The sequence below is a fragment of the Salmo salar genome, chromosome ssa10 (assembly GCF_905237065.1).
Source record: "Salmo salar chromosome ssa10, Ssal_v3.1, whole genome shotgun sequence".
In the NCBI taxonomy this organism is placed as follows: domain Eukaryota; kingdom Metazoa; phylum Chordata; class Actinopteri; order Salmoniformes; family Salmonidae; genus Salmo; species Salmo salar.
The window spans coordinates 49,682,145-49,706,071 of record NC_059451.1 but is presented as its reverse complement, the minus strand read 5'-3'; the positions used below and the strand labels follow the sequence as shown (position 1 = coordinate 49,706,071).

Here is a 23,927-nt window from a genome sequence, read left to right as displayed (position 1 = left end):
ACGCTTCACCATTTGGCAGTTTGACGGACATATCTGGGTTTGGCGGATACCAGGAGAACGCTACCTGCCCCAATGCATAGTGCCAACTGTAAAGTTTGGTGGACGAGGAATAATTGTCTGGGGCTGTTTTTCATGGTTCGGGCTAAGCCCCTTAGTTCCAGTGAGGGGAAATCTTAAAGCTACAGCATACAATTACATTCTAGACGATTCTGTGTTTCCAACTTTGTGGCAACAGTTTGGGGAAGGCCCTTTCCTGTTTCAGCATGACAATGCCCCCATGCACAAAGCGAGGTCCATACAGAAATGGTTTGCTGAGATCGGTGTGGAAGAACTTGACTGGCCTGCACAAAGCCCTGACCTCAACCCCATCCCACCTTTAGGATGAATTGGAACGCCGACTGCGAGCCAGGCCAAATCGCCCAACATCAGTCCCGACCTCACTAATGCTCTTGTGGCTGAATGGAAGTAAGTCCCCGCAGCAATGTTCCAACATCTTGTGGAAAGCCTTCCCAGAAGAGGGGAGGCTGTTATAGCAGCAAAAGGAGGGACCAACTCCATATTAATGCCCATGATTTTGGAATGAGATGTTCGACGAGCTGTTGTCCATATACTTGCCGATATAGTGTAGCTAAGACTCTCATCACAAAGGCTATGCAGGAAGGCACAGATGTGTGGCAAGCCATTTTGGCATGGAGAAATACTCCCACAGAGGGCTTCAGCAGTAGTCCTGTACAGCGCTTAATGCACCCGCTCTCTGTTGCCAACAGCTCCCAAGCTCCTCACACCAAAGGTCATTGGGGATGTTCAGGCACACAAGCGTGCACGTCAGGACAAGTGAAAACATTACTATGACATGCAAGAAATCTGCCTGTAATAAAACAAGGCCAAGCTGTCAGAGTGCTCCTGTCACCTCACGCCAGGGATGCCACATGGAGACACATACATAGGGCACATCAGCGCAAGGTCATATGAAGTGGAAGTAAAGGGCTGAAAGTATGGATGGAACCGGAAAGACATATGCCCAGTTCAGGAGAGCACAGAGCACAGGAAGGACACATGGGAAGACTGGGAATATCCTCTGGATGGTGTGGTCAAGACACATAATGAGGAGACGGGGAAGACCACACCAGGGCAGTTATCTCTGCTGACCGTGCCTCCTCCATTTCAGGAGGATGTGGAAGATGAAGGAGAGGCCCTGGGGCTCCCAGAGGTGCCCGACATCCCAGAGGTGCCCAATATGCTACCAGTGCGCCACAGTAGGACAAGGGCTAACATAAGACCGCCCCTGCGGTACGGGGAGTATGCCCCTTAATAAGAAATGGATAATGAACTTGTTGTTTTTATATATAAACATTTTTAAAATGAAAGAAAGAAAAGGTGTTAAGGTTGTAAATAGATATTTTCACAGTGGTGTTAAAATTGTATGAAGCACTCGAGCTAATTCTATATGAAATGGAAGATGCCGAGATAATGGGCATACTGCCAACCCAGAGATGGTGCTAGTGGGTCACCTGTCTAGGATAGATAAACAGGTGCATAATGAGTGTCTGAAGAGGATATTGTGCCCTGTAACATGTTATACCTGAGTAAAGGATTATGCATGCATCTTATCTAACTCTCTGACGTGAGTTATTCACATATTAACTCCCTCAACGTCAGCAAAACAAAGGAGCTGATTGTGGACTTCAGGAAGAACCAGGCTGGGCACGCCACCATCCTCATCAATAGGGCCACGCCGAGACACTGGCGTACACATCTTCAAGGAGCTGAAATGGTCAAACTACACGGACATCGTGGTGAAGAAGGCACAACAGCGACTCTTCAAACTCAGGAGGCTGAAGACATTCACCCTGTCCTTGAGGGCTCTGTGTTCTACAGGAACACCTTTGAGAGCATACTGTCAGGCTGCATCACAGCCTGGTACGGCAGCTCCACCGCCGCTGACCGCAAGCCGGTGGTATGCTCAGCCGAGCGCAACATTTGGGTGCCTACTGCCTGCCCTGCAGGACACCCTACAACACCTGGTGTCACAGGAAGGCCATGCAGATCATCAGGGACCTCAGCCTCCTGAGCCACGGCCTGCTCTCCTCGCTTCCATCACTCAGACACGGGGCAGTACATTGTTTTCTGTTTTCAACGGTCAATTACCCTGCCCACACACCAATGGACATTTATATTTATCATTGTCACAGTTGTAAACACGTATATATTATTTTTGATTGTATTATTATTTTGTAGTGTTTCATTCGCCCCTGCACTGCTAGAGCTCGGAGCTTAAGAATGTCACTTTCCCTGCAATTACATCTACGTCTCTGTGCATGTGACTAAATAAACATCTAATCTAATCGGCTGTCCCCATAGGAAAACCCTTTTTGGTTCCAGATAGAATCCTTTATATTTCCAGGTAGAATGCTTAATGGTTCCAGGTAGAATCCTTATTGGTTCCAGGTGGAAGCCTTTATGCTTCCAGGTAGAAACCTTTTGGTTCCAGGTAGAATCCTTTATGGTTCCAGGTAGAATCCTTTATGGTTCCAGGTAGAAACCTTTATGGTTCCAGGTAGGATCCTTAATGTTTCCATGTAGAATCCTTTATGGTTCCAGGTAGAAACCTTTATGGTTCCAGGTAGAAACCTTTATGGTTCCAGGTAGAAACCTTTTGGTTCCAGGTAGAAACCTTTATGGTTCCAGGTAGAATCATTTATGGTTCCAGGTAGAATCCTTTATGGTTCCAGGTAGAATCCTTTATGGTTCAAGGTAGAAACCTTTATGGTTCCAGGTAGAAACCTTTTGGTTCCAGGTAGAATCCTTTATGGTTCCAGGTAGAATCCTTTATTGTTCAAGGTAGAAACCTTTATGGTTCCAGGTAGAATCCTTTATGGTTCCAGGTAGAATCCTTTATGGTTCAAGGTAGAAACCTTTATGGTTCCAGGTAGAAACCTTTTGGTTCCAGGTAGAATCCTTTATGGTTCCAGGTAGAATCCTTTATGGTTCCAGGTAGAATCCTTTATGGTTCCAGGTAGAATCCTTATTGGTTCCAGGTAGAATCGTTATTGGTTCCAGGTAGAATCCTTTAAGCTTCCAGGTAGAAATCTTTATGGTTCTAGTTAGAATCCTTATTGGTTCCAGGTAGAATCCTTTATGGTTCCAGATAGAATCCTTTATGGTTCAAGGTAGAAACCTTTATGGTTCCAGGTAGAATCCTTTATGGTTCCAGGTAGAATCCTTTATGAGGGCTGGACGACACACTGACACTGGGGCTGGACGACACACTGACACTGGGGCTGGACGACACACTGACACTGGGGCTGGACGACACACACTGGGGCTGGACGACACACTGACACTGGGGCTGGACGACACACTGACACTGGGGCTGGACGACACACTGACACTGGGGCTGGACGACACACACTGACACTGGAGCTGCACGACACACTGACACTGGGGCTGGACGACACACACTGACACTGGGGCTGGACGACACACACTGACACTGGGGCTGGACGACACACACTGACACTGGGGCTGGACGACACACACTGACACTGGGGCTGGACGACACACTGACACTGGGGCTGGACGACACACTGACACTGGGGCTGGACGACACACTGACACTGGGACTGGACGACACACTCGGGCTGGACGACACACTGACACTGGGTCTGGACGACACACACTGACACTGGGGCTGGACGACACACACTGACACTGGGGCTGGACGACACACTGACACTGGGCTGGACGACACACTGACACTGGGGCTGGACGACACACTGACACTGGGGCTGGACGACACATGGGTCTGGACGACACACACTGACACTGGGGCTGGACGACACACACTGACGCTGGGGCTGGACGACACACTGACACTGGGGCTGGACTACACACTGACACTGGGGCTGGACGACACACACTGACACTGGGGCTGGACGACACACACTGACACTGGGGCTGGACGACACACTGACACTGGGGCTGGACGACACATGGGGCTGGACGACACACACTGACACTGGGGCTGGACGACACACACTGACACTGGGGCTGGACGACACACTGACGCTGGGGCTGGACGACACTGATGCTGGGGCTGGACGACACTGACGCCGGGGCTGGACGACACACTGACGCCGGGGCTGGACGACACACTGACGCCGGGGCTGGACGACACACTGACGCCGGGGCTGGACGACACACTGACGTCGGGGCTGGACGACACACTGACGCCGGGGCTGGACGACACACTGACGCCGGGCTGGACGACACACTGACGCCGGGGCTGGACGACACATTGACGACGGGGCTGGACGACACACTGACGCCGGGGCTGGACGACACACTGACGCCGGGGCTGGACGACACACACTGACGCTGGGGCTGGACGACACACACTGACACTGGGGTTGGACGACACACACTGACACTGGGGCTGGACGACACACTGACACTGGGACTGGACGACACACTGGGGCTGGACGACACACTGACACTGGGGCTGGACGACACACTGACACTGGGGCTGGACGACACACACTGACACTGGGGCTGGACGACACACACTGACACTGGGGCTGGACGACACACACTGACACTGGGGCGGACGACACACTGACACTGGGGCTGGACGACACACTGACACTGGGGCTGGACGACACATGGGGCTGGACGAAACACACTGACACTGGGGCTGGACGACACTGACACTGGGGCTGGACGACACACTGACGCTGGGGCTGGACAACACACTGATGCCGGGGCTGGACGACACACTGACGCCGGGGCTGGACGACACACTGACGCCGGGGCTGGACGACACACTGACGCCGGGGCTGGACGACACACTGACGCCGGGGCTGGACGACACACTGGGGCTGGACGACACACTGACACTGGGGCTGGACAACACACACTGACACTGGGGCTGGACTACACACACTGACACTGGGGCTGAACGACACACACTGACACTGGGGCTGAACGACACACACTGACACTGGGGCTGGACGACACACTGACGCTGGGGCTGGACGACACTGACGCTGGGGCTGGACGACACACTGACACTGGGGCTGGACGACACACTGACACTGGGGCTGGACGACACATTGACACCGGGGCTGGACGACACACACTGACACTGGGGCTTGACGACACACACTGACACTGGGGCTGGACGACACACTGACACTGGGACTGGACGACACACTGGGGCTGGACGACACACTGACACTGGGGCTGGACAACACACTGACACTGGGGCTGGACGACACACACTGACACTGGGGCTGGACGACACACACACTGACACTGGGGCTGAACGACACACACTGACACTGGGGCTGAACGACACACACTGACACTGGGGCTGGACGACACACTGACGCTGGGGTTGGACGACACTGACGCTGGGGCTGGACGACACACTGACACTGGTGCTGGACGACACACTGACACTGGGGCTGGATGACACACTGACACTGGGGCTGGACGACACACACTGACACTGGGGCTGGACGACACACTGACACTGGGGCTGGACGACACACACTGACACTGGGGCTGGACGACACACTGACACTGGGGCTGGACGACACTGACACTGGGGCTGGACGACACTGACACTGGGGCTGGACGACACACTGACACTGGGGCTGGACGACACGCTGACGCTGGACGACACACACTGACACTGGGGCTGGACAACACACTGACACTGGAGCTGCACGACACACACTGACACTGGGGCTGCACGACACACACACTGACACTGGGGCTGCACGACACACACTGACACTGGTACTGGACGCACACACTGGGGCTGGACGACACACTGACACTGGTGCTGGACGACACACTGACACTGGTGCTGGACGACACACTGACACTGGGGCTGGACGACACACACTGACACTGGGGCTGGACGACACACACTGACACTGGGGCTGGACGACACACACTGACACTGGGGCTGGACGACACACTGACGCTGGGGCTGGACGACACTGACGCTGGGGCTGGACGACACACTGACACTGGGGCTGGACGACACACTGACACTGGGGCTGGACGACACACTGACACCGGGGCTGGACGACACACACTGACACCGGGGCTGGACGACACACACTGACACTGGGGCTGGACGACACACACTGACACTGGGGCTTGACGACACACACTGACACTGGGGCTTGACGACACACTGACACTGGGACTGGACGACACACTGGGGCTGGACGACACACTGACACTGGGGCTGGACAACACACTGACACTGGGGCTTGACGACACACACTGACACTGGGGCTGGACGACACACACTGAAACTGGGGCTGAACGACACACACTGACACTGGGGCTGAACGACACACTGACACTGGGGCTGGACGACACACTGACGCTGGGGTTGGACGACACTGACGCTGGGGCTGGACGACACACTGACACTGGTGCTGGACGACACACTGACACTGGGGCTGGACGACACACACTGACACTGGGGCTGAACGACACACACTGACACTGGGGCTGAACGACACACACTGACACTGGGGCTGGACGACACACTGACGCTGGGGCTGGACGACACTGACGCTGGGGCTGGACGACACACTGACACTGGGGCTGGACGACACACTGACACTGGGGCTGGACGACACACTGACACTGGGGCTGGACGACACACTGACACTGGGGCTGGACGACACATGGGGCTGGACGACACACACTGACACTGGGGCTGGACGACACACACTGACACTGGGGCTGGACGACACACACTGACACTGGGGCTGAACGACACACACTGACACTGGGGCTGAACGACACACACTGACACTGGGGCTGGACGACACACTGACGCTGGGGCTGGACGACACTGACGCTGGGGCTGGACGACACACTGACACTGGTGCTGGACGACACACTGACACTGGGGCTGGATGACACACTGACACTGGGGCTGGACGACACAAACTGACACTGGGGCTGGACGACACACACTGACACTGGGGCTGGACGACACACTGACACTGGGGCTGGACGACACACACTGACACTGGGGCTGGACGACACACTGACACTGGGGCTGGACGACACTGACACTGGGGCTGGACGACACTGACACTGGGGCTGGACGACACACTGACACTGGGGCTGGACGACACACTGACGCTGGACGACACACACTGACACTGGGGCTGGACAACACACTGACACTGGAGCTGCACGACACACACTGACACTGGGGCTGCACGACACACACTGACACTGGGGCTGCACGACACACACTGACACTGGTACTGGACGACACACTGGGGCTGGACGACACACTGACACTGGTGCTGGACGACATACTGACACTGGGGCTGGACGACACACACTGACACTGGGGCTGGACGACACACACTGACACTGGGGCTGGACGACACACACTGACACTGGGGCTGAACGACACACACTGACACTGGGGCTGAACGACACACACTGACACTGGGGCTGGACGACACACTGACGCTGGGGCTGGACGACACTGACGCTGGGGCTGGACGACACACTGACACTGGGGCTGGACGACACACTGAAACTGGGGCTGGATGACACACTGACACTGGGGCTGGACGACACACACTGACACTGGGGCTGGACGACACACTGACACTGGGGCTGGACTACACTGACACTGGGGCTGGACGACACACTGACACTGGGGCTGGACGACACACACTGACACTGGGGCTGGACGACACACTGACACTGGGGCTGGACGACACTGACACTGGGGCTGGACGACACTGACACTGGGGCTGGACGACACTGACACTGGGGCTGGACGACACACTGACACTGGGGCTGGACGACACACTGGGGCTGGACGACACACACTGACGCTGGACGACACACACTGACACTGGGGCTGGACAACACACTGACACTGGAGCTGCACGACACACACTGACACTGGGGCTGCACGACACACTGACACTGGTGCTGGACGACACACTGACACTGGTGCTGGACGACACACTGACACTGGTGCTGGACGACACACTGACACTGGGGCTGGATGACACACACTGACACTGGGGCTGGACGACACACTGACACTGGGGCTGGATGACACACTGACACTGGGACTGGATGACACACTGACACAGGGGCTGGACAACACACACTGACACTGGGGCTGGACGACACACACTGACACTGGGGCTGGACGACACACACTGACACTGGGGCTGGACGACACACTGACACTGGGACTGGACGACACACTGGGGCTGGACGACACACTGACACTGGGGCTGGACGACACAAACTGACACTGGGGCTGGACGACACACACTGACACTGGGGCTGAATGACACACACTGACACTGGGGCTGAACGACACACACTGACACTGGGGCTGGACGACACACACTGACACTGGGGCTGGACGACACACTGACACTGGGGCTGGACGACACACACTGACACTGGGGCTGGACGACACACACTGACACTGGGACTGGACGACACACACTGACACTGGGGCTGGACGACACACTGACACTGGGACTGGACGACACACTGGGGCTGGACGACACACTGACACTGGGGCTGGACGACACACACTGACACTGGGGCTGGACGACACACACTGACACTGGGGCTGAACGACACACACTGACACTGGGGCTGAACGACACACACTAACACTGGGGCTGGACGACACTGACGCTGGGGCTGGACGACACACTGACACTGGGGCTGGACGACACACTGACACTGGGGCTGGACGACACACTGACACTGGGGCTGGACGACACACTGACACTGGGGCTGGACGACACACTGACACTGGGACTGGACGACACACTGGGGCTGGACGACACACTGACACTGGGGCTGGACGACACACACTGACACTGGGGCTGGACGACACACACTGACACTGGGGCTGGACGACACACACTGACACTGGGGCTGAACGACACACACTAACACTGGGGCTGGACGACACACTGACGCTGGGGCTGGACGACACTGACGCTGGGGCTGGACGACACACTGACACTGGGGCTGGACGACACACTGACACTGGGGCTGGACGACACACTGACACTGGGGCTGGACGACACATGGGGCTGGACGACACACACTGACACTCGGGCTGGACGACACACACTGACACTGGGGCTGGACGACACACACTGACACTGGGGCTGGACGACACTGACACTGGGGCTGGACAACACACTGGTGCTGGGGCTGGACGACACACTGACGCTGGGGCTGGACGACACACACTGACACTGGGGCTGGACGACACACACTGACACTGGGGCTGGACGACACACACTGACAATGGGGCTGGACGACACACTGACACTGGGGCTGGACAACACTGACACTGGGGCTGGACGACACACTGACACTGGGGCTGCACGACACACACTGACACTGGGGCTGGACGACACACTGACACTGGGGCTGGACGACACACTGACACTGGGGCTGGACGACACACTGACACTGGGGCTGGACGACACACACTGACACTGGGGCTGGACAACACACTGACACTGGGACTGGACGACACACTGGGGCTGGACGACACACTGACACTGGGGCTGGACAACACACTGACACTGGGGCTGGACGACACACACTGACACTGGGGCTGGACGACACACACTGACACTGGGGCTGAACGACACACACTGACACTGGGGCTGAACGACACACACTGACACTGGGGCTGGACGACACACTGACGCTGGAGCTGGACGACACTGACGCTGGGGCTGGACGACACACTGACACTGGTGCTGGACGACACACTGACACTGGGGCTGGATGACACACTGACACTGGGGCTGGACGACACACACTGACACTGGGGCTGGACGACACACACTGACACTGGGGCTGGACGACACACTGACACTGGGGCTGGACGACACACACTGACACTGGGGCTGGACGACACACTGACACTGGGGCTGGACGACACTGACACTGGGGCTGGACGACACTGACACGGGCGTACGACACACTAACACTGGGGCTGGACGACACACTGACGCTGGACGACACACACTGACACTGGGGCTGGACACCACACTGACACTGGAGCTGCACGACACACACTGACACTGGGGCTGCACGACACACGCTGACACTGGGGCTGCAAGACACACACTGACACTGGTACTGGACGACACACTGGGGCTGGACGACACACTGACACGGGTGCTGGACGACACACTGACACTGGTGCTGGACGACACACTGACACTGGTGCTGGACGACACACACTGACACTGGGGCTGGACGACACACACTGACACTGGGGCTGAACGACACACACTGACACTGGGGCTGAACGACACACACTGACACTGGGGCTGGACGACACTGACACTGGGGCTGGACGACACACTGATGCTGGGGCTGGACGACACACTGACGCCGGGGCTGGACGACACACTGACGCCGGGGCTGGACGACACACTGACGCCGGGGCTGGACGACACACTGACGCCGGGACTGGACGACACACACTGACACCGGGGCTGGACGACACACTGACACCGGGGCTGGACGACACACTGACACCGGGGCTGGACGACACACTGACACCGGGGCTGGACGACACACACTGACACTGGGGCTTGACGACACACACTGACACTGGGGCTGGACGACACACACTGACACTGGGGCTGGACGACACACACTGACACTGGGGCTGGACGACACACTGACACTGGGGCTGGACGACACTGACACTGGGGCTGGACGACACACTGACACTGGGACTGGACGACACACTGGGGCTGGACGACACACTGACACTGGGGCTGGACGACACACACTGACACTGGGGCTGGACGACACACACTGACACTGGGGCTGAACGACACACACTGACACTGGGGCTGAACGACACACACTAACACTGGGGCTGGACGACACACTGACGCTGGGGCTGGACGACAACTGACGCTGGGGCTGGACGACACACTGACACTGGGGCTGGACGACACACTGACACTGGGGCTGGACGACACACTGACACTGGGGCTGGACGACACATGGGGCTGGACGACACACACTGACACTCGGGCTGGACGACACACACTGACACTGGGGCTGGACGACACACACTGACACTGGGGCTGGACGACACTGACACTGGGGCTGGACGACACACTGATGCCGGGGCTGGACGACACACTGACGCCGGGGCTGGACGACACACTGACGCCGGGGCTGGACAACACACTGACGCCGGGGCTGGACGACACACTGACGCCGGGACTGGACGACACACACTGACGCCGGGACTGGACGACACACACTGACACCGGGGCTGGACGACACACTGACACCGGGGCTGGACGACACACTGACACCGGGGCTGGACGACACACACTGACACTGGGGCTGGACGACACACACTGACACTGGGGCTGGACGACACACACTGACACTGGGGCTGGACGACACACACTGACACTGGGGCTGGACGACACACACTGACACTGGGGCTGGACGACACACACTGACACTGGGGCTGGACGACACACACTGACACTGGGGCTGGACGACACACACTGACACTGGGGCTCGACGACACACTGACACTGGGGCTGGACAACACTGACACTGGGGCTGGACGACACACTGACACTGGGGCTGCACGACACACACTGACACTGGGGCTGGACGACACACTGACACTGGGGCTGGACGACACACTGACACTGGGGCTGGACGACACACTGACACTGGGGCTGGACGACACACACTGACACTGGGGCTGGACAACACACTGACACTGGGACTGGACGACACACTGGGGCTGGACGACACACTGACACTGGGGCTGGACGACACACACTGACACTGGGGCTGGACGACACACTGGGGCTGGACGACACACTGACACTGGGGCTGGACAACACACTGACACTGGGGCTGGACGACACACACTGACACTGGGGCTGGACGACACACACTGACACTGGGGCTGAACGACACACACTGACACTGGGGCTGAACGACACACACTGACACTGGGGCTGGACGACACACTGACGCTGGGGCTGGACGACACTGACGCTGGGGCTGGACGACACACTGACACTGGTGCTGGACGACACACTGACACTGGGGCTGGATGACACACTGACACTGGGGCTGGACGACACACACTGACACTGGGGCTGGACGACACACACTGACACTGGGGCTGGACGACACACTGACACTGGGGCTGGACGACACACACTGACACTGGGGCTGGATGACACACTGACACTGGGGCTGGACGACACTGACACTGGGGCTGGACGACACACTGACACTGGGGCTGGACGACACACTGACGCTGGACGACACACACTGACACTGGGGCTGGACAACACACTGACACTGGAGCTGCACGACACACACTGACACTGGGGCTGCCCGACACACACTGACACTGGGGCTGCACGACACACACTGACACTGGTACTGGACGACACACTGGGGCTGGACGACACACTGACACTGGTGCTGGACGACACACTGACACTGGTGCTGGACGACACACACTGACACTGGGGCTGGACGACACACACTGACACGGGCTGAACGACACACACTGACACTGGGGCTGAACGACACACACTGACACTGGGGCTGGACGACACACTGACGCTGGGGCTGGACGACACTGACGCTGGGGCTGGACGACACACTGACACTGGGGCTGGACGACACACTGAAACTGGGGCTGGATGACACACTGACACTGGGGCTGGACGACACACACTGACACTGGGGCTGGACGACACACACTGACACTGGGGCTGGACGACACACACTGACACTGGGGCTGGACGACACACTGACACTGGGGCTGGACGACACACACTGACACTGGGGCTGGACGACACACACTGACACTGGGGCTGGACGACACACTGACACTGGGGCTGGACGACACTGACACTGGGGCTGGACGACACACTGACACTGGGGCTGGACGACACACTGACGCTGGACGACACACACTGACGCTGGACGACACACACTGACACTGGGGCTGGACAACACACTGACACTGGAGCTGCACGACACACACTGACACTGGGGCTGCACGACACACTGACACTGGTGCTGGACGACACACTGACACTGGTGCTGGACGACACACTGACACTGGTGCTGGACGACACACTGACACTGGGGCTGGATGACACACTGACACTGGGGCTGGACGACACACTGACACTGGGGCTGGATGACACACTGACACTGGGGCTGGACGACACACTGACACTGGGACTGTATGACACACTGACACAGGGGCTGGACGACACACACTGACACTGGGGCTGGACGACACACACTGACACGGGCTGGACGACACACACTGACACTGGGGCTGGACGACACTGACACTGGGACTGGACGACACACTGGGGCTGGACGACACACTGACACTGGGGCTGGACGACACACTGACACTGGGGCTGGACGACACACACTGACACTGGGGCTGAACGACACACACTGACACTGGGGCTGGACGACACACACTGACACTGGGGCTGGACGACACACTGACACTGTGGCTGGACGACACACACTGACACTGGGGCTGGACGACACACACTGACACTGGGACTGGATGACACACACTGACACTGGGGCTGGACGACACACTGACACTGGGACTGGACGACACACTGGGGCTGGACGACACACTGACACTGGGGCTGGACGACACACACTGACACTGGGGCTGAACGACACACACTGACACTGGGGCTGAACGACACACACTAACACTGGGGCTGGACAACACACTGACGCTGGGGCTGGACGACACTGACGCTGGGGCTGGACGACACACTGACACTGGGGCTGGACGACACACTGACACTGGGGCTGGACGACACACTGACACTGGGGCTGGACGACACACTGACACTGGGGCTGGACGACACATGGGGCTGGACGACACACACTGACACTCGGGCTGGACGACACACACTGACACTGGGGCTGGACGACACACACTGACACTGGGGCTGAACGACACACACTGACACTGTGGCTGGACGACACTGACGCTGGGGCTGGACGACACACTGACACTGGGGCTGGACGACACACTGACACTGGGGCTGGACGACACACACTGACAATGGGGCTGGACGACACTGACACTGGGGCTGGACAACACACTGACACTGGGGCTGGACGACACACACTGACACTGGGGCTGGACGACACACTGACACTTGGGCAGGACGACACTGACACTGGTGGCTGGACGACACTGACACTGGGGCTGGACGACACACTGACACTGGGGCTGGACGACACACTGACGCTGGACCACACACACTGACGCTGGACGACACACACTGACACTGGGGCTGGACGACACACACTGACACTGGAGCTGCACGACACACACTGACACTGGGGCTGCACGACACACACTGACACTGGGGCTGGACGACACACTGACACTGGGACTGGATGACACACTGACACAGGGGCTGGACGACACACACTAACACTGGGGCTGGACTACACACACTGACACTGGGGCTGGACGACACACACTGACACTGGGGCTGGACGACACACTGACACTGGGACTGGACGACACACTGTGGCTGGACGACACACTGACACTGGGGCTGGACGACACACTGACACTGGGGCTGGACGACACACACTGACACTGGGGCTGGACGACACACACTGACACTGGGGCTGAATGACACACACTGACACTGGGGCTGAACGACACACACTGACACTGGGGCTGGACGACACACACTGACACTGGGGCTGGACGACACACTGACACTGGGGCTGGACGACACACACTGACACTGGGGCTGGACGACACACACTGACACTGGGACTGGACGACACACACACTGACACTGGGGCTGGACGACACACTGACACTGGGACTGGACGACACACTGGGGCTGGACGACACACTGACACTGGGGCTGGACGACACACACTGACACTGGGGCTGGACGACACACACTGACACTGGGGCTGAACGACACACACTGACACTGGGGCTGAACGACACACACTAACACTGGGGCTGGACGACACACTGACGCTGGGGCTGGACGACACATTGACACTGGGGCTGGACGACACACTGACACTGGGGCTGGACGACACACTGACACTGGGGCTGGACGACACACTGACACTGGGGCTGGACGACACATGGGGCTGGACGACACACACTGACACTCGGGCTGGACGACACACACTGACACTGGGGCTGGACGACACACACTGACACTGGGGCTGGACGACACTGACACTGGGGCTGGACGACACACTGATGCTGGGGCTGGACGACACACTGACGCCGGGGCTGAACGACACACTGACGCCCGGGCTGGACGACACACTGACGCCGGGGCTGGACGACACACTGACGCCGGGGCTGGACGACACACTGACGCCGGGACTGGACGACACACACTGACACCGGAGCTGGACGACACACTGACACCTTGGCTGGACGACACACTGACACCGGGGCTGGACGACACACACTGACACTGGGGCTGGACGACACACACTGACGCTGGGGCTGGACGACACTGACGCTGGGGCTGGACGACACACTGACACTGGGGCTGGACGACACACTGACACTGGGGCTGGACGACACACTGACACTGGGGCTGGACGACACGGGGCTGGACGACACACACTGACCCTGGGGCTGGACGACACTGACACTGGGGCTGGACGACACTGACACTGGGGCTGGACGACACACTGACACTGGGGCTGGACGACACACTGACGCCGGGGCTGGACGTCACACTGACGCCGGGGCTGGACGACACACTGACGCCGGGGCTGGACGACACACTGACACTGGGGCTGGACGACACTGACACTGGGGCTGGACGACACTGACACTGGGGCTGGACGACACTGACACTGGGGCTGGACGACACACTGACACTGGGGCTGGACGAGACACACTGACACTGGGGCTGGACGACACACACTGACACTGGAGCTGCACGACACACACTGACACTGGGGCTGCACGACACACACTGACACTGGGGCTGCACGACACACACTGACACTGGGGCTGGACGACACACTGACACTGGGGCTGGACGACACACACTGACACTGGGGCTGGACGACACACACTGACACTGGGACTGGACGACACACACTGACACTGGGACTGGACGACACACTGACACTGGGACTGGACGACACACTGGGGCTGGACGACACACTGACACTGGGACTGGACGACACACTGGGGCTGGACGACACACACTGACACTGGGGCTGGACGACACACACTGACACTGGGGCTGAACGACACACACTGACACTGGGGCTGAATGACACACACTGACGCTGGGGCTGGACGACACACACTGACGCTGGGGCTGGACGACACTGACGCTGGGGCTGGACGACACACTGACACTGGGGCTGGACGACACACTGACACTGGGGCTGGACGACACACTGACACTGGGGCTGGACGACACATGGGGCTGGACGACACACACTGACACTGGGGCTGGACGACACACACTGACACTGGGGCTGGACGACACTGACACTGGGGCTGGACGACACACTGACACTGGGGCTGGACAACACACTGACGCCGGGGCTGGACGACACACTGACGCCGGGGCTGGACGACACACTGACGCCGGGGCTGGACGACACACTGACGCCTGGGCTGGACGACACACACTGACGCCGGGGCTGGACGACACACACTGACGCCGGGGCTGGACGACACACACTGACGCAGGGGCTGGACAACACACTGACACTGGGGCTGGACGACACACACTGATACTGGGGCTGGACGACACACACTGACACTGGGGCTGGACGACACACACTGACACTGGGCCTGGACGACACACTGACACTGGGGCTGGACGACCCACTGACACTGGGGCTGGACGACACACTGACACTGGGGCTGGACGACACACTGACGCTGGGGCTGGACGACACACTGACGCTGGGGCTGGACGACACACTGACGCTGGGGCTGGACGACACACTGACGCTGGGGCTGGACGACACACTGACGCTGGGGCTGGACGACACACTGACGCCGGGGCTGGACGACACACAGTGACACTGGGGCTTGACAACACACACTAATGCTGGGGCTGGACGCACACTGGGCTGGGCAGGATGACACTCACTGACACACACACAGGGTATCACAATGACGATGGTGCATTCCCTAACACCACCCCAGGCCATCTCACTCGTCTCAACACTTTAACCTCACCTGGCTCCAAATAGTATTTGTTTTCTTTCAGATACTAGTTAAATTAAGTGCACCGTAAGTGCTTGAAAGAAAGCAAATGCCATTTGGACCCAGCTCTACCGAACACCTCCCCACCCAATGCTTTATATGGTATAGTTTGTTTGATCATTTCTAGGGGCATTTGGCATAGTCCTATTGATAGTACCCTGCCTAACCCCAGTGTGTATTGCCTTATAGATGATAGTACCCTGCCTAACCCCAGTGTGTATTGCCTTATAGATGATAGTACCCTGCCTAACCCCAGTGTGTATTGCCTTATAGATGATAGTACCCTGCCTAACCCCAGTGTGTATTAATGGCATGCATGAGGTCTCAACGATACAGTGAGTATTGACTTAGTGAACATTCATTGACCACTGAGGATTCAGACTATTCAATTATATTTTAACTCACGGCTACAGACAGACAGACGGACAGTGAGACAGATGGGGAGGGAGAGGCGGTCCCTATAGGCTCTGTATTGCAGGCCCTACTCTCCAGTGATATCGAACCAATTATCGCTTGGTAGTGTAACTGCAAGGCACCTGAACGCAAGGCACTACAGAGGGTGGTGAGTACAGCCTAGAACATCACTGGGGCCGAGCTCCCTGCCATCCAGGAACTCTATGCCAGGCGGTGTCAGAGGAAGACACAAAAAATAGACAAAGACTCCGGCCACCAAGCCATAGAATGCTAACTCTGCAACCGCATGGCAAGCGGTACCGATGCAACTCTGGAACCAACAGGACCCTGAACAGCTTCTACCACAAAGCCTTAAGACTACTTACTAAACAAAACTGCTAAATAGCTAATCAAAGGGCTACCCAGACTACCTGCATTGACCCTTTTTTGCACTAACTCTCTTTCACTGACTCTATATACACACACTGGACTCTACCCACACACTGACACATACTGGACTCTACCCACACACTGACACACACTGGACTCTACCCACACACTGGACTCTACCCACACACTGACAACATAGTTAGACTGACACCTCAAAACACACACTGGACTCTACCCACACACTGACACACACTGGACTCTACCCACACACTGACACACACTGGACTCTACCCACACACTGACAACATAGTTAGACTGACACCTCAAAACACACACTGGAGTCTACCCACACACTGACACCATAGTTACACTGACACCTCAAAACACACACTGGACTCTACCCACACACTGGACTCTACCCACACACTGGACTCTACCCACACACTGACACTCACTGGACTCTACCCACACACTGACACTCACTGGACTCTACCCACACACTGACATATACTGGACTCTACCCACACACTGACACTCACTGGACTCTACCCACACACTGAAACAAATAGGACTCTACCCACAAACTGACACACACTTGACTTTACCCACACACTGACAGATACTTACACTGACAACACACACACACACACACACTTTTTCCTGTATATAGCCATGTTATTTTCTACTTCCTGTATATAGCCATGTTATTTTCTACTCCCTGTATATAGCAATGTTATTTTCTACTCCCTGTATACTGTGGGGGGGAAAAGTATTTAGTCAGCCACCAATTGTGCAAGTTCTCCCACTTAAAAAGAGAGAGGCCTGTAATTTTCATCATAGGTACACGTCAACAATGACAGACAAAATGAGAAAAAAAATCCTGAAAATCACATTGTAGGATTTTTTATGAATTTATTTGCAAATTATGGTGGAAAATAAGTATTTGGTCAATAACAAAAGTTTATCTCAATACTTTGTTATATACCCTTTGTTGGCACTGACACAGGTCAAAGGTTTTCTGTAAGTCTTCACAAGGTTTTCACACACTGTTGCTGGTATTTTGGCCCATTCCTCCATGCAGATCTCCTCTAGAGCAGTGATGTTTTGGGGCTGTCGCTGGGCAATACGGACTTTCAACTCCCTCCAAAGATTTTCTATGTGGTTGAGATCTGGAGACTGGCTAGGCCACTCCAGGACCTTGAAATGCTTCTTACGAAGCCACTCCTTCGTTGCCCGGGCGGTGTGTTTGGGATCATTGTCATGCTGAAAGACCCAGCCACGTTTCATCTTCAATGCCCTTGCTGATGGAAGGAGGTTTTCACTCAAAATCTCACGATACATGGCCCCATTCATTCTTTCCTTTACACGGATCAGTCGTCCTGGTCCCTTTGCAGAAAAACAGCCCCAAAGAATGATGTTTCCACCCCCATGCTTCACAGTAGGTATGGTGTTCTTTGGATGCAACTCAGCATGCTTTGTCCTCCAAACACGACGAGTTGAGTTTTTACCAAAAAGTTATATTTTGGTTTCATCTGACCATATGACATTCTCCCAATCCTCTTCTGGATCATCCAAATGCTCTCTAGCAAACTTCAGACGGGCCTGGACATGTACTGGCTTAAGCAGGGGGACACGTCTGGCACTGCAGGATTTGAGTCCCTGGCGGCGTAGTGTGTTACTGATGGTAGGCTTTGTTACTTTGGTCCCAGCTCTCTGCAGGTCATTCACTAGGTGGTTCTGGGATTTTTGCTCACCGTTCTTGTGATCATTTTGACCCCACGGGGTGAGATCTTGCGTGGAGCCCCAGATCGAGGGAGATTATCAGTGGTCTTGTATGTCTTCCATTTCCTAATAATTGCTCCCACAGTTGATTTCTTCAAACCAAGCTGCTTACCTATTGCAGATTCAGTCTTCCCAGCCTGGTGCAGGTCTACAATTTAGTTTCTGGTGTCCTTTGACAGCTCTTTGGTCTTGGCCATAGTGGAGTTTGGAGTGTGACTGTTTGAGGTTGTGGACAGGTGTCTTTTATACTGATAACAAGTTCAAACAGGTGCCATTAATACAGGTAACGAGTGGAGGACAGAGGAGCCTCTTAAAGAAGAAGTTACAGGTCTGTGAGAGCCAGAAATCTTGCTTGTTTGTAGGTGACCAAATACTTATTTTCCACCATAATTTGCAAATAAATTCATTAAAAATCCTACAATGTGATTTTCTGGAATTTTTTTTCTCATTTTGTCTGTCATTGTTGACGTGTACCTATGATGAAAATTACAGGCCTCTCTCATCTTTTTAAGTGGGAGATCTTGCACAATTGGTGGCTGACTAAATACTTTTCCCCCCCACTGTATAGCCATGTTATTTTCTACTCCCTGTATATAGCCATGTTATTTTCTACTTCCTGTATATAGCCATGTTATTTTCTACTCCTTCTATATAGCCATGTTATTTTCTTCTCCCTGTATATAGCCATGTTATTTTCTACTCCCTGTATATAACCATGTTATTTTCTACCTCCTGTATATAGCCATGTTATTTTTACTTGTTATTGTTATTCACTGTGTATTTTATTCCCCGTGTCACTATTTCTATTTATTATTTGTTTTATCTTTATCTTTAACTCTGCATTGTTGGAAGAGTTAAAAATTAAGCATTTCACTGTTAGTCTACACCTGTTGTTTATGAAGCATGTGACAAATACAATTTGATTGATTTGATCAGATTTGAACCCCTCCCAGCTGGAACCGCATGCAGACAAACGCTCTGAAGTTAACAAAGGCAGCGTGCCGTGTGTGTTGCTACCTGTGAGTGTAGCACTGTGAATAGAGCTCACTCAGGGGAAAACTAACATGCTGTTCAGGGTCTCCTTTATTAATCAAAATAAAACTGTTTAACATTTTACCCTTCACTCTTTTATATCTTTAAATCAACTGACATCGTAGTTTGAGTTCAGAATGCTATCAAAATAAACAGTTACCCAAGTGGGTATTCAATCAAAAAAAAAGGTTACATCTGACTCTTTTCCGGTACCCCCCTGTACATAGCCTCGCTATTGTTATTTTACTGCTGCTCTTTAATTATTTCTTACTTTTATTTCATTTTTTTCTTTAGGTATTTTTCTTAAAATTGCATTGTTGGTTAAGGGCTTGTAAGTAAGCATTTCACTGTAAGGTCTACTACACCTATTGTATTCAGCATTTCACTGTAAGGTCTACACCTGTTGTATTCGGTGCATGTGACAAATGAGATTTGATTTGATTTGATCTGTTAGAATGAAACCATTTCTATCCTGGTTCAGATACACGTTGACACAATGAAATAATCTTAACTTCCGTTGTATATCTATTTTCCTCATCAAAGAGTAGGACATTTAACATATATTTTGATATAAGATATATCTTCAGTTTAGAGTTGTAATAATAGAGATGTAAGAAAGTAATAACAATTCCTTATTATTATCGTGTGTGATAAATCATGTTATCCATCACCTTCTGGTGTCAAGTGACAGGTGGAACTACTTTCTGAAAGAAAACTACTACACTACCACACACTGGTCACAACTCAATTGTATTACAATTGAGTACAAAAAAAGAGTACAAAACAGTATAGGCTAATTGAATTCCAGCCTCAGGGAGAAGTTGAGAACAACCGTAAACATCCGAGCCTGCCAGAGGAAAATAGGAAGAGCATTTTCAAATGACATCATTTCCACAAATTTAGAGTTCTCGCTTCGTGATTCTTGGTTTGTTCTTTTTCTTCTTAGAACCTCCTTCTTTCTTGAAGAAGACTTTTCCATCTGGCTTCCTACTTCATGTCAGTCTGAGGTTTCCTCCAGTCTTTCCTTCATCCTCCAGATTCATCTTTATTCAAACAACAGAAAGAATCTCTAATTACATGATTCAGTGACATAAAATCTCTTTATACTGTAGGTCTACTCTGTCTCTGTCGATATGTTGGTCACCACTTTATTTAAAGTGACTGTATAAGTTCTTAGTGAGCTGGTTGTTGATGACGAGGTTGAGACTTGCCTGCTGTAAGATGGCCTCTATCACAGCAGGATCATTCAGGTCCAGATCAGTGTCCAGGATCAGCTCCACTCTCATGATCTGCGTCTTCCCTTTGGAGGTTAAAGAATAAACAGGAATGTTGGGTTTCAAATGGAATGGAATTAACCACAACTATGATTTGTGTAACATCATGGGGTGACAGGTAGCCTAGTGGTTTGAGTGTTGGGCCAGTAAATGAAAAGTTGCTGGATCGAATCCCTGGAGCTGACAAGGTAAAAATCTGTATTTCTGCCCTGAACAAGGCAGTTAACCCACTGTTCCCTGGTAGGCTGTCATTGAAAATAAGAATTTGATCTTAACTGACTTGCCAGTAACCGAAAGCTTGCTGGATCGAATCCCTGAGCTGATATGGTAAAAAGCTCTTGTTCAAGGCCGTCATTGAAAATAAGAATTTGTTCTTAACTGACTTTAAATAAAACAAATCTGTTGTTCAAGGCTAATAACCCACTTTTTCCTGGTAGGCCGTCATTGTAAATTGTAAATAAGAATTTGTTCTTAACTGACTTTAAATTTAAAAAAAATTAAAATAAGATTTTTCTTTTAGCACATCATATGAGTCCGATAAAGGTCATGTTTGACTTGAATCTATGGTGCCAAGCCATTTAGTGGTACAGGGAGTGATCCTCATTGCTTACTTTGTGTAAAGGAGAATATCTATCATGTGTTTTGCAGGTAAACCCTGTCCTCACTGTAGAGGAGATCATCACTCACCACCATAGCAAAAGAAGGCATTTTTGATGCCACACAACCAATCTGCCAAATGTGACACAGTTCTCTGCCCAGTGGCCAGAACGGACGTTATTCGGTTGTCCCTTGATCCAATTTGTGAATGAGTCACTCTGGTCTGACGATGTCCAGGGCTTCCTGTACACGCCGATCCACACCACCACCTGGTCACCAGCTACACCTGGTACACTAGCCATCTCTTTGTTCTCATTGTGGTTCCTCACACTGTCTGTAGTTCTCCCTGCAGAAGCTCTAAGCCTCTCTCTCCACTTCTCCCTGCAGTAGCTCTGAGCCTATCTCTCCACTTCTCCCTGCAGTAGCTCTGAGCCTCTCTCTCCACTTCTCCCTGCAGTAGCTCTGAGCCTCTCTCTCCACTTCTCCCTGCAGTAGCTCTAAGCCTCTCTCCACTTCTCCCTGCAGTAGCTCTGAGCCTCTCTTTCCACTTCTCCCTGCAGTAGCTCTGAGCCTCTCTCCACTTCTCCCTGCAGTAGCTCTGAGCCTCTCTCTCCACTTCTCCCTGCAGTAGCTCTGAGCCTCTCTCCCCACTTCTCCCTGCAGTAGCTCTGAGCCTCTCTCCACTACTCCCTGCAGTAGCTCTGAGCCTCTCTCCAGTCCATTGCCTCTCCTATGTTAACATCATTCTCCTGAAGCTGAGTTGTAAGACAGAATGTACAATCTAACATAGACTTAAGTTTTACATATTGCACTCATAATAAATGCTTTAGAAATTGGTTGTAAAGGCTGGATAAGTAGTATATAGATAGTTCATTGTGTATTTGATAAATCAGTATAAAAAAGTGCTCAATTGTAGACGTAGTCAATTGTATAGTTTCTCTGTGTGTGTGTGATTGTAGCTTTTGAGTGCAGAAAATATGAATCAACTCACACCATTGTAGCAGATGAATGAATATTCACTGGAACACGTGCGATCAGACCATTCAGACAACTCAGCCATGACTACACAGGACCACTATTGGTGT

The 23,927-nt window shown here is 54.3% G+C and overlaps 1 protein-coding gene across 1 annotated transcript; it reads right to left on the bottom strand.

The window, feature by feature from the left end:
* Positions 1 to 1,872: 1,872 nt before the first annotated feature.
* Positions 1,873 to 23,144, bottom strand: LOC123724540 (streptococcal hemagglutinin-like). The gene is given in 34 exon segments (XM_045688703.1): positions 1,873 to 2,021; positions 4,275 to 4,371; positions 4,429 to 4,539; positions 4,593 to 4,667; positions 4,727 to 4,813; positions 5,818 to 5,910; positions 6,014 to 6,106; positions 6,190 to 6,300; positions 6,358 to 6,476; positions 6,550 to 6,610; positions 6,612 to 6,719; positions 6,819 to 6,889; positions 6,939 to 6,969; positions 8,093 to 8,323; positions 8,433 to 8,477; positions 8,535 to 8,621; positions 8,727 to 8,909; positions 9,039 to 9,134; positions 9,246 to 9,296; positions 9,354 to 9,530; positions 13,167 to 13,367; positions 13,439 to 13,531; positions 13,691 to 13,777; positions 13,881 to 14,000; positions 14,120 to 14,176; positions 14,957 to 15,037; positions 15,121 to 15,522; positions 15,650 to 15,757; positions 15,807 to 16,037; positions 16,147 to 16,191; positions 16,249 to 16,353; positions 16,407 to 16,565; positions 22,183 to 22,271; positions 23,060 to 23,144. Coding segments are annotated over 34 exon segments (3,939 nt in total).
* Between the last annotated feature and the right edge of the window lie 783 nt (positions 23,145 to 23,927).